Here is a 12,872-nt window from a genome sequence, read left to right on the forward strand (position 1 = left end):
ATGGGAAGATTGGAAGGGATAGGCAAGGAAGAGGGAAGGAAGCGGCCGTGGCCTTATGTTAGGTACCATCCCGGCTTTTTATTTATTACATACGTATTTAACTACATATTCTGCCAATTTTAGCTACATATTTATATACATAATTCTCCTTTTTATATTACATATAGTCCGGACTCTAGTCATATTACCTTCATTAATCAAGAACCATAGGACCATATTTACGACTCTGGTAGCTTAGTGGACTGCACGCTGCTTCAAATAACATTAACTGTAATGTTTTATTACAACATAATTCATTGCACTCACGTCTTACGTCTTCAAAGCGAGACGCAAACAAAACAAGAAAACGTCGATGTATGGTTCAAACATTGGAGATTTGTGCAAGAAAAAATCAAAACTATTTACAATTAAATTAATTTAATTTTAAATAGGTAAATTCACCATAGTATGAAATAAAATATTGTATGCAACAGTCACTAAAGTGATAAATTTACGTTGTTCGTTTCGAAATTCCGTCACCGGACCTAAACATCTCACTCGTAACTCATCACTTTCTGTGACAGCTGCGTAAATAACTGTTTCCGAACGGTGAAGCTGGTAACTATGACTGTGGTGTTGACACTGAATTCGTTTCCGCTCATTAAGAAATGTTCCTATTTTTCTTTTCAGATGCCGGGTGAGTCCAGCCGTTTGAAGCCTGTGATGGTGTGGATTCACGGGGGTGCGTTTATATCGGGTACTGCAAACCCAAAAATGTACGGGGCGGACTTCCTGGTGGAGAAAGACGTCATAGTAGTCCTTATCAACTACCGACTTGGGATGCTAGGTAAGTTCCATTACGGTAAAAACGTTATAACTTCTTCATTGAGAATTCGGCGCCGTGTCGTGGTTATGAGTAAAAACAGGGATATCCAATCAATTTCACGCCACCGTTCTTATCTATTTCTATCAATAGGGCGCAAACACGGTTATCACACTCTTATATACACTCACAACATGGTTAAGGGGAGACTGCACTCTACGCGTAAGTTTTGTTGCGCGTTGGCTTTAAGTGGGGACCGAGGAGAGTCCGCCTCCGTGGTGTGATGGTTAGTGTGATTAGCTGCCACCCCCAGAGGCCCGGGTTCGATTCCCGGCTCTGCCATGAAATTTGAAAAGTGGTACGAGGGCTGGAACGGGGTCCACTCAGCCTCGGGAGGTCAACTGAGTAGAGGGGAGTTAGATTCCCTCCTCAGCCATCCTGGAACTGGTTTTCCGTGGTTTCCCACTTCTCCAGGCAAATGCCAGGATGGTACCTAACTTACGGCCACGGCCGCTTTCTTCCCTCTTCCTTGTCTATCCCTTCCAATCTTCCCATCCCCCGAAGGCTCCTGTTCAGCATAGCAGCTGAGGCCGTCTGGGCGAGGTACTGGTCATCCTCCCCAGTTGTATCCCCGACCCAGAGTCTGAAGCTCCAGGACACTGCCCTTGAGGCGGTAGAGGTGGGATCCCTCGCTGAGTCCGAGGGAAAAAACCGAACTTGGGGGGTAAACAGATAAAGAAGAAGAAGAAGGGGACCGAGGAGGGAAAAGAGAGTCGCTTAGCCTTTCCAAGACCTACTAGAATATCTGAGACTTTAATTCTTCTATGGATTGGCGGGAAAATGGTGGAAGTCGTGGCTGGTTGTAAGAAGTGCGTGGCCATATGGTTCGCACATGGTTATGCTTAGTTTAGTTATGGTTAGTTATGTTTACATTGTGTATAGAGGATAAGAAGTGTTATTTAACGCCGTTATTTAAGTATACACGAGTTATTACTATTGTGTAGTGTTAAAGTTGTATATAAGTGTAGCCGGACTGAGAGGCTCAGGTTTGATCCTGACTCAGTTCGGTGGTATTTGAAGGTGCTCAAATACGTCAGCTTCATGCCAGTAGATTTACTGGCACGTCAAAGATCTCCTGAGGGACTAAATTCCGGCACCTCGGCGTTTGCGAGGGGCCGTAAAGCCAATTACATTATTATTATTATTATTATTATTATTATTATTATTATTATTATTATTATTATTATTATTATTATTATTATTATTAAAGTTAGTGTATATAATAGTGTGCAATAATGGTTATAACATTTTCTAAAATGGAGCGTTCGTGTTGCTTACTGGGTTGTAACGTAAATTATACTGTTACAGGTACTTCAACTTTCAAATACCATTAATAAACAGCTTTAAGTGTGAAATAGATAGCATAACTAAATCGTTAAACACATCGAACCAAGATTTATGGGTATGGTATATCTCTTTCCAACAGAGAGTCTTGAGTGTTTTTGGGATGCGAGTTGATTTTTGCCAAGTGCTACAAATAAGATTTTACCTACTTTTGATGACTTCAGAACAAACAATTGGTTCCACTTAACGCAATCATGAAGGATGATAGAGTTTTTTTATTACGGTAGATGACGGAGGTAGATTTGATGATATCCATCAGGTTTCAACTGTCGACTTCCTCGAATGTGAAGGGGTTTTTGTAATTAAAAATGTGTGTGTGACAAATGAGACGTAAATGGATGCTGCAATGCAGAGGAAAGGGGAATCTTCAGTTTAACAGCTGGGATAAGCTGTACAATTAGGCAAGTCATCTTTAGATTTACAATGATCAACGTCTTCCCGTCTCCAATAGGATTTATACCCTAGTGAATATTTAAGAGGATGCCTTGATTCCTACACATGGGTGTAGTAAGACCCCAGAGCTTCTAATATAGGCTGCTACAATTTCGTATTCATATGCAGGAGCAAAACACTAAACTAGTTTTGAGAGCCATTAACAGAACCATTATTCCAACTATGGGGAAGCCAATGTTTTTATTAACGGACCACGGCTCACAGTTTACCTCAGCTCAGTTCAAGCAGGAGGTAGAACGGCTTGAAATTCGCCACATTCTTAGCTCAGTTCGCCATCCTGAGGGAAATCTGTCAGAACGTATTATGCAGGTTATTGCAGTTCTGTCGGATATTCTGTGCTCAAGAGCATTGGAAGACTGCGTGAATAACACTATCCACAAATCTATAGGACACATACCATCGATGGTCCATTTTAACACCTATCCTGTGAGACCATGGCAGCAGTAGTGAATTGTCTGAGCGACCTACGACCATCTCAAGTGATGTGTATAGAAAAAAACAGCTGAGCATCTTCGTCGCCAAGCTGACCGATGTTTGAAACGCGTCAGAAATAAGAAGTATCATCGGCCCTTGGAAGAAGGTGAATTCGTGCTTGTCAGAAAACCCGCTCTTCCAAATCCTGAGAGTAAATATTATGCGAAGTTTGCACTGCTGTATACGGGCCCATTTAAAATCGTCCAGAGCTTCCGAAACAATTCGTATAAGATACAGAAGATACAGACGTCAGATGGACGTTCTGCGGCTATTTTCAATGCTGCCAATCTGAAGGTATATCACTAGCCTGGAGGTATGGTAGTACAACAGTTTAACATCATTGAGTCAGTGGAGGATCAGGTTGTAGAACCGCTCGAAGATAAGCAGGATGACGCACTGAAACGATGTAAGGAATGTAGGCAGATTCCAGACTCTGTGATATTACGAGCATTTGAGGAGTACTGGAATCTCACAGAGCAGATCCGGCAAGTAAAAGAAGGAATCGAGGAAAGATCTGAGAAGAAAAATCTTGATAGCAAAGAAGGGATATTTTTCGTAGTCGAGATTAATTCAGTGGAGATGGACATGGTTACCCAGTACAACAAAGAAGCTGAGCGTATCAACCAGTATCTTCATGCTAGGAGATGAGAGGGAAGAAATGTGAATTAATGTTCAAAGGTCATGTTTCATCAGACTCAAAATTAGAAATTTCACCATCTGATTTACATTAAATGGAATTCCTTGTATCTTCGCAAAAGGAATTCGTTGCACTGGGGGGAAATATGAACCCATGACCTTTGTGTTATAATACATCAGAATCCTAAAGTTACCACATGAGGCCCCATATCAATCGCAATGAGGAGTTTCAGATACATTTTTTATCTCGCACAAACGGCACGAGGCAAGCAAGTAGTAGTTCTCTTTCTCACGCTAAGAAAAATGACGTCACCCCACACGCGTCAATGGTGTATGGATACAACAAATTGTTGGTTTAATAAATATATTCTTTAAAATGAATTAGCAGCGAAACTAACATAATAATTGTCCCGTAATTGTGTGCGAGACAATTTGGTCCTGAATAATACAGACTTTTAGATTGCTAAACAGTTTCCGAGGGAAAATTGGCCAAGGACGCGCTGGTCTGTTCGACCTATCTCACATCAGCAAAATAAAGTGCTCATCAAATGAGGTCATTTAACAAGTCTATTTGTTATGAGAAAATCTTAAATGTTCATAAACAATATCACTACTAATTTACTAAGGACTAGGTTAACATAAAACCTACCTTAAATTCATTTCCACAAGGTAGAAAAATATGTAAATATTCTTGGCGGCAAAAGGAAAATTCCTGAGAGACGGGATAAAGACTATAAAAATGGATGAGCCATCTTGAAATCACCCCGCATTGTGTCAATTGAGCTCGAGGAGGAACCACGTACTGTTGTATAATTTTATTGGCGATTATTAGACTAAATCCGACAGAGAACTTAGATTTTGGCCGAGGTGGCTGGAGTATCATACCCAAATGGAGATCTTTTTTTAAGTAGCGTGCATTTAATAAACAGACGGTCATCCTTATACCGCAGTCTTATAGGCGAATTTTTTGTATAAATAATATCGTGTTTTATGCGTGTGCGGACGGTATCACAACAGTCGTGTTCGATCCGGGAAAATATTGAGTGAAGGGTACATTTTTATGTGCCTTTATTTTCAGGTGAATCAATATGAATAAAAATACCCGTGAAGCCAAAAGTGTTAAAATGGCTAAATAAAATCCCGGAAAGTTACTGGTGAATTAACATAATGGAAGCTGACGTACGTCCAAGGTAGGTGAATGATCACCATTACCACCTGTTTATTTGTTTCATGATATCACCGTTTATATTGTATGTGTATTTGTGACGCAGTTTTCGTGAAATGTCAGAAAATATGACGAAAGGTCATTTGTTTTTAACGCTTGGATAAAGTTAGGCAATTTTGCGAAATACCGTGTGAAGTGTTGTAAAATAGTCGTTTGATGGTAATGAAACGATATAATGTCTAAAGTAGATTGTCATTTCCGTGTGTATCTTTCTGTATTTTGTGGTGTCAAGTTAAGATTTTTAATCTGATGTAAAATTTTCTGTTTGAAATTATGACGAAAGTTGTGTAAGAAATCCGTGCTTAACCATTTTCAGTCGAATGAAGGCACGATGTCGTGTGGAACAATGTAAAATGTTTTATTAAGGAAAGTTACGAGGCGAGATCAATAAATATCTGTTACGAAGGGATTGCTATTTTTATGTCAGTTTTAAAATGTGTATAACTGACGATAAATAATAGTAAATTTTGTCAGTCATTTTGGTGAACTCCAGTTGAGAAATACGAGGTCACGTTATGCGGAGATGTTTCATTATCAGAGTATTTGTGTGTGTACAGCGTTGTGGATCGTGAGAGTTATATTCCATTTTAATATCGTCGAGATTTTTGTCGTGTTTGAGCAAGTGGTCAACTATTGCTAAATGTCAGTTGAGGTAGATATAGGCCTATTGTTGTAATGTTTTGAGAGGGGAACATGGGTCGGATTCCACGTAAAATGGTGGTAGGTTCATGATATTTAGGAATATTGAGTGACATCTTAAAGTAAATCTCTGCGCATGATCTGTTTGGGTCAGGAATGTCGTATTTTGTAATTTGTCAGCGAGACTGTAGATATCATTTCTTTAAAGACCAGTTAAAACGTGAGTAGAACATATGGTTCCTGTCAATAGAAGTTAGGAGGGGAATCTCGTTCCGCTCGACAGCTGATCGGGGGAGACCGCCAATTGAAAGATAACAGTAACTTGTAGCTTTTCATTCAGTTGAATGTGATGGAAATCAGATTGTATTCTTTAGAATGGAGCTCGTAACTTTGAAAGAAACTAATTGGAATTTTCATCATTGAGTAATATGTTTGAAATCAGGTTGCATTCTTGAATATTAACTTGTTTAACCGAGATTTGATCGTATATTTGAAGCAATGGAAATGAGACAATAATGAGCGGATTTAACCATTTTACAGGGATGTCCAAAGTAGAGTATTTGTGTTAGTTATGGGTTTTATTTTTGAGGGATGTACAAAGCCTTATTTTAAATGTCATGATGTGATGTGACAGGGTGTTGGCTTGTTTGCGTGGAGTTGTATTTGTGCAGGTTTGAGTACTTAATAATTAGGGTTATCCAAGCCAGTGTTAATAATTGCTGGTGTTAAATTAAATTTATGGTGTGACGTCATGAAATAAATAAATAATACCGGAAAATAAATGTCTTACTTTTTCCAGCCGCCACGAAACGGGCGACGATGAACGATGTAATCAAATTACGTCAGTAAATTTAAGTAGGGACTTGTTAAAGAAACCATTCCTCCGGGCAGATAGAATTTGTTGTTAATTAGGATTTATTAAAATCATTTCAATTTATTAAATTATTAGATTCAGTGAAAACCGTATTTGAGAAATAACTTAAAACCAAGTGATTAACTTGAAATTCTGGAAATCTTAGTTTATTTTGTTGGGAAATTTCAATTGTTAATGTACCGATTAAGGGGACATGCCCGAATTAAATGTGCTGGGATTATTAAAGTGGAAACATTGGCCATCAACTACTGTAATTTGTGTTTAGCCTTCAGCTTAGAAATTTGGATGGTCATGGGGTTATCAACCTCAGTGACCTCTGACATTATAGCATGATTTTTCTTGCGGTCATCATCCACAATGACTTTAACGTAAATTGCACCGTGTGGCACATGCCGATTAAAGGTAAGGAAAGGGTGTATTCTCCACAGAGGTGTGCCTGTGTACGGTAGGGTGGCCAGTTCCTTTCCGCTCCTCCATTCCCTTACCCTCCACCAACCCACCAACAGCGCGTGGCAACCCATACAAATCTTGACCACGCCCAATGCTGCTTAACTTCGGAGATCTCACTGGATCCGGTGTTTCAACACGGCTGCGGCCGCTGGGTAACATACCGACTGGACTGCCTTAACTTTACAAGAGCCCAGAGTTCGTGTTGCGAGGGCTGGATCATCACGAATCATTATGATGATACATGTAGTCTCACATGGAAGCCGATTTATGGATTTCTAGACTTTCTTTACTTCACTCTTAACTTAAGACAGTGGTTTCTAGTAAGGATGCCCATCAGGCAGTTGAGTTAAAGCCTCTCAAACCAGTATATCTCTCCTCTGCGTTATAACTATCATTGTTGATTGTGTTTATCGAACAAGTTGGAGTTCGAGTTATAATTTCTTTTTTTTTTTAATTTCACATTCAAATAATTTCTTGAATAGGCCTAAATATCGATTTTCATAGATTTGATTTCTCATTTCTTGGATAGATTAAACTTACTGAAAGCCAAGAGACAGATCTCGTGCCGATTGCTAATAGGTAAGGAAGGTAGGTATCCTTTATGGACCTTAAAGGGTTAAGTAAATACATACACTCCGACCCCGTCTACTATATTCCACAACCCCGGGTACTTTTTTGTTGTCTGTACATTCCCCCCTCCCTGTTAATTGCCAATCGCCGGTACTGCTATTCTATATTACCGAAAATACATTACAGGTCCACACACACACATGGAAAAACGTGTTAAGTAGTCAGTCTTTTCCTTTCATTTCTTTTCATGGACTGTCATGTAGTATAAAAATATTCCTTCTGATCATGACCGTCTATTCTACCTTTAAAAAGCCGTTGAATTTTAAATAACTACTGAGTTTATTTCCCATGTGGTATATTATTATTAATCATCATCATCATCATCTGTTTACCCTCCAGGTTCGGTTTTTCCCTCGGACTTAGCGAGGGATCCCACCTCTACCGCCTCAAGGGCAGTGTCCTGGAGCTTCAGACTCTTGGTCGGGGGATACAACTGGGGAGTATGACCAGTACCTCGCCCAGGCGGCCTCACCTGCTATGCTGAACAGGGGCCTTGTGGAGGGATGGGAGGATTGGAAGGGATAGGCAAGGAAGAGGGAAGGAAGCGGCCGTGGCCTTAAGTTAGGTACCATCCCGGCATTCGCCTGGAGGAGAAGTGGGAAACCACGGAAAACCACTTCCAGGATGGCTGAGGTGGGAATCGAACCCACCTCTACTCAGTTGACCTCCCGAGGCTGAGTGGACCCCGTTCCAGCCCTCGTACCACTTTTCAAATTTTCGTGGCAGAGCCGGGAATCGAACCCGGACCTCCGGGGGTGGCAGCTAATCACGCTAACCACTACACCACAGAGGCGGACATATTATTATTAATACTAATTATTATAAAAATAACATATTTTATCTTCAAAAACCAAAGTAAGAATAACCTGGCATTGAAAAATTATGATCATCAGAGACGTAAGGGTGTTTGGAAAACTGAGTTATTGTCAGCGCTGATCAAACACTTATCACGTATTGGGGCGGTATTACATCGTGCTGATTTCTTCACAAATAAATTAAAGTTAATTAATTGGTTTCCTTGATTAGGCTAAGCCAGTATAGCCAGAATGTTTAACCATAGAAACATCTTAATCGGCTCCCGAGAAAATGGTGTTGGGAGTGACCTCTGAGTGCGGAACATTACAGGCCATATATCGTGGAAGACGAACACATGACGTTGCCTCGCTTGCTTCCCCTTCATCCTCAGGGCTGGCCAAAGTGTACGCCCAAACGTTACCTGTTTTCCTTTCCACCCGGAATTCTTGTGATCACGAGTGCCTATATACTGTACTCTAAGGCAGTACTCCGCACACTACATGACGATACTCTTACACCGGTGGGACAATGACTACAGCCAGCACTACTGCACCCCAGTCTAACTACTGAACTACCGGTACCTCCTTTTTATATTGGCTATCAAAAAACGCTGCATTAAGAAGTTAAAGGAAACTGAAGTTAGTAGAATGTAGTGTGGCAGATGTATATATTGTTCTTCCTGTCATAGTGAGTGTGTTGCTGAGAAGATAGGCCAGCAGGGAGTGACGTGTTAAGCAGCAGAGAATTATGATCGTCACACTGCTGGATAGCAGAGTGGGGGAGATAATGGGTGTGCACAAGCGGCGTCCTATGGCAGGGCACGGCTGCCTGAATCTGTTGGAAGACTCGGTCAGCTGACCAAGGGCTCGCCGCTCGGGCACAAGTCCATTGTAGGGACTGCTATAGTTAGCTTTTTTTGTTTGTTTTTTGCCTTGTTTTCCGTGTTGCCGAAGACTTATTCAATAGCGTTTTTGATTATTTACATCTTGTTTAGGTTGTATTGTGGGTTGCTTTTTATATGTTTTCCTTTTGGGTTGTTCTCTTTTTTATTTCTCCGTAAAGATTAATTTGGTTAAAAAGTGTACAATCCGGAGAAATAATAATAAATCTACTACTACTACTACTACTACTACTTTTTATATTCCGATGATGGAATACTAGAATATTCATGGTGCGGCTAGAGATGGAAGGTTGTCGTTCCCTGTTCTAGAAGGCTCATGGGGAAACCAGACGAAGAAAACAATAAAGGAGAAACCGCGGCATGTCCTTGGGCCGGCTAGGAGGTGTTCGGACTGGCTTAGTCATTCCAGGAAATACCGAAGGTGGCTAAATACAATACCTTCTGGACCACGTACCTTGTGAGTTCGCTTTCGCAAGCTGCCTGACTTGCTAATTTAGCTGGGCTACAATTGAACATTTCCCTCATATTCGTCGCATTCTCCTCAGTCCAGGATGTGGATGGATGGCCACATATTTTAGCACCCTTTTAGTCAGTAGCTTCCAATGAAAATCGATGTTCTTGTCTCTGGACATATTGTGGCATTCCCTCCCTTCACCGTACGCCAACATCTCTGAACGAGAATACTGGAATTACACACTTCATAGTGCGCAGCAATCTGAGCTCACTTCCCAACAAACATTGTTCTGCGTACCCACCTCTCACAGCCAGAGTCTGCACTTCCAATACACGAAAATTAAAATCTATTTTAATGACCTGCGTGTATACACTATTTTTACTGAGCAAGTCGGCCATGCGGTTAGGGTCGCGCATCTTTGAGCTTGAATTCGGGAGACAGTTGGATTGAACCCCACTGTCGATAGCCCTGAAGATGTTTTTTCCATGCTTTCCCATTTTCATGCCAGGCAAATGCTGGGTCTGGTGGCTTCCTTTCCACTTCTAACCCTTTCCTATCCCATCGTCTGTGTCGGTGCGACGTAAAGCAAATTCTAAAAAATAAATGCATACATACAGCAGACGCCACCCATTTTGATCGGAGGGTCTGACTTACAAAGGTCGCACCTGATTATAATAGCTATTTATTATTATTTTAATGCTCAAACTCATGCCCATCGTGTCTGCTTATCCTTGTTTGCTTAGTAGTTTGTCCCAGATTCTAATCTCTGTAACTCAGAATCTAGGCAACATTAGACATTTTTCTTTGTACTAATAACTTTGAATTCAACGTAGACTACCTTAGCGGTGTGCTTGTCCATGAATTTCTGTTTGCACTGTACACGTAGATTATACATGTTTAACATCCCTACCGAAGGAGTTGGCCATGGGGTTAGGTTCGCGCAACTGTAAGCTTTAAAATACATCATAATTTTTCTTTGGAAGGAGGCTCTGTGCTGTTTCCATTCTAGTGCAATATTTTTCACTCCACTTCATTAAAGATGGCTCAATGTAATCTTTATTGTGTCACACAGGAAACTTTGTCTTTGTTGGGGAATTAGACATGTATCCAGTTCTTGGAGATACTGTTCTTTCCTCATTGTACCTTGAAAATGAAGTTTGTCTAATTCCCTTTCTGAAATTACATCCAGTACCATTTTTATAAGAAAGTGTTTTACAGTTTCCTTTGGACATTCTTGTGATATGCGCAAAGAATTCAGTGAGCACGGAGAGGTTACCTGTTTCGCGCCTAGAGACTAGCAGGTTGAATGTGGGGGACCAGGGGTGGTGCTAGTAGGAAGGTTAGTAGATTAATTTGAAGAGTTGAGGTGAGATGGACTGGAGAATTGCATCAGAATAGTCCAAGGACTGATGACATCAAAAGGAAAAGCATCAGAGGCCTCTTGCTTTTATGCACTCTCATGTGCAAGTCGATTGACACAGTAATGCAAATAGACAATGAGCGCTTCAACTATTCATATCAAATTAAACAAGGTCTTTAGAACTAGGATTCACAAAAGCTAACATCATCAGAAGTAGGCCTAATCACAAACGAACCTGTCATTGTGGGAAATTTTACAGTCCTCTGATTTTCGGTCACAGGTTTCCTGAGTCTGCATAACAAGGATGTACCTGGCAATATGGGTCTCAAGGACCAGGTAGCAGCATTGCGCTGGGTGCAGAAGAACATTGCAAAGTTTGGTGGAGATCCCAAGCAAGTGACCATCTTCGGTGAGAGTGCAGGATCGGCGTCAACACATTTCCTCATGTTATCACCAATGACTAAAGGTAAGAATGTTTGGAAATTACAGAATGGTTTAATGAAGGCAGTTCTGTTTAGAAAAGGTTATTCCAGAGAGACTCAACTTGTAGGATTCCAGCAAGAAATAGCAGATATTTTTAGATACAGGAGGTACAGATACAGGAAACTGTATCGCTATTGACTTACCCAAGGTTTTTAATAGAATAGGTCATGTGAGACTATTGACGAAAATGGAAAATAACTACACAAAATAGTGAATGAAGGGATGCTAGAAAATAAAACACAGAGTTAAAGTAGGCAAAACATGATCTGATCCTATAGTGATTAAGAGGGTGGTTCTGCAATGCAGTAGGCCTGGTATTTAGTCCAGGCAATGGGAGATTTTACCTGGAAAAAAAAGTCATGGTAGTTCTGGAAATTAACTTACTTTATGTTTTTCACGTCGTTGAATCAGAACTTTTAACTTTGCACCAAAATTGAGCATGCAACCCCCTGAAATTTTGAGAAACCCCCAAAAATGTGGATTTAAAAAAGCATTTTTTATGTATATTTTTGGGAAATAATACCTAGAAATACAGAAAGCAAACAAAATTTACAACAAAAAAGGCCATATGGTATTTTATCGTAGACGACAGCAGGGGTGCTTGCACGCCCCGGCGCTGCATGCGCTGTGTTACATAAATCCGCTTTACCACTCATGTCGTTTATATTTGCTCTCCTGTCTCCACCCTCCACCTTTTACTTCACCCCCCCTCCTTCATTCTTCCTCTTTTTCAGCATCTGGCGGTCTCTGTACCCCTACCTCCTCCTAACAAAGACATAAGAATACGAAGAAGAAGAGTACCGTACTTTCCATTTTTAAACCTTAAAAACAACATTTTTCAGTCAAAGTTACCGTAATGGTTGAAAGTTTGAAATTCACAATGAAAACCAAGAAAATACAGAGGTATGTGCAATAATTTTACAAGGCAGTTGAAACATGACAGAGCCTAGGCTTTTGCTCAAGTCTAACTGAGGAGGAGGAAAAAGAAAGGAGAAATGCATTATATTGCTCGTGTTATTCATTTCATTTGTACAGGTTAGGACCCCCATATTTGCAGAAACAGAACATTTTTTCTCTTAAAGTTAGGAACATACGACAAAGATATAGCTGAATGTACATACTTAAGAAACATTTTACTAATTTTCAAACATATTTCTCTCAGGAAAGTGTAACTTGTACCATACCGTACTTTTTGTAGACGTGAGGTGTATATGACTGCGGTAGAAAGAATAAAAAATTGCTGCTCTACACTTAGCACTCGTGTGATTTGTTCATTTATAGTGGGTATTGGT

At 40.4% G+C, this 12,872-nt stretch overlaps 1 protein-coding gene across 2 annotated transcripts in view; it reads left to right on the forward strand.

The window, feature by feature from the left end:
- Nucleotides 1-668: 668 nt before the first annotated feature.
- Nucleotides 669-12,872, forward strand: part of LOC136877723 (juvenile hormone esterase) — a 78,184-nt gene continuing 65,980 nt past the window's right edge. The window contains exons 1-2 of one of the 2 annotated variants that reach the window (XM_067151932.2): nt 669-826; nt 11,378-11,563. In XM_067151932.2, coding sequence (XP_067008033.2) covers nt 670-826; nt 11,378-11,563 — 343 coding nt within the window. In that variant the 5' untranslated portion in view covers nt 669. Of the gene's footprint in view, nt 827-10,956; nt 11,077-11,377; nt 11,564-12,872 lie in introns of those variants that run through there. The other variant, XM_068228609.1, reaches the window with a different exon arrangement.

Source organism: Anabrus simplex, chromosome 7 (genome assembly GCF_040414725.1).
Source record: "Anabrus simplex isolate iqAnaSimp1 chromosome 7, ASM4041472v1, whole genome shotgun sequence".
In the NCBI taxonomy this organism is placed as follows: Eukaryota; Metazoa; Arthropoda; class Insecta; order Orthoptera; family Tettigoniidae; genus Anabrus; species Anabrus simplex.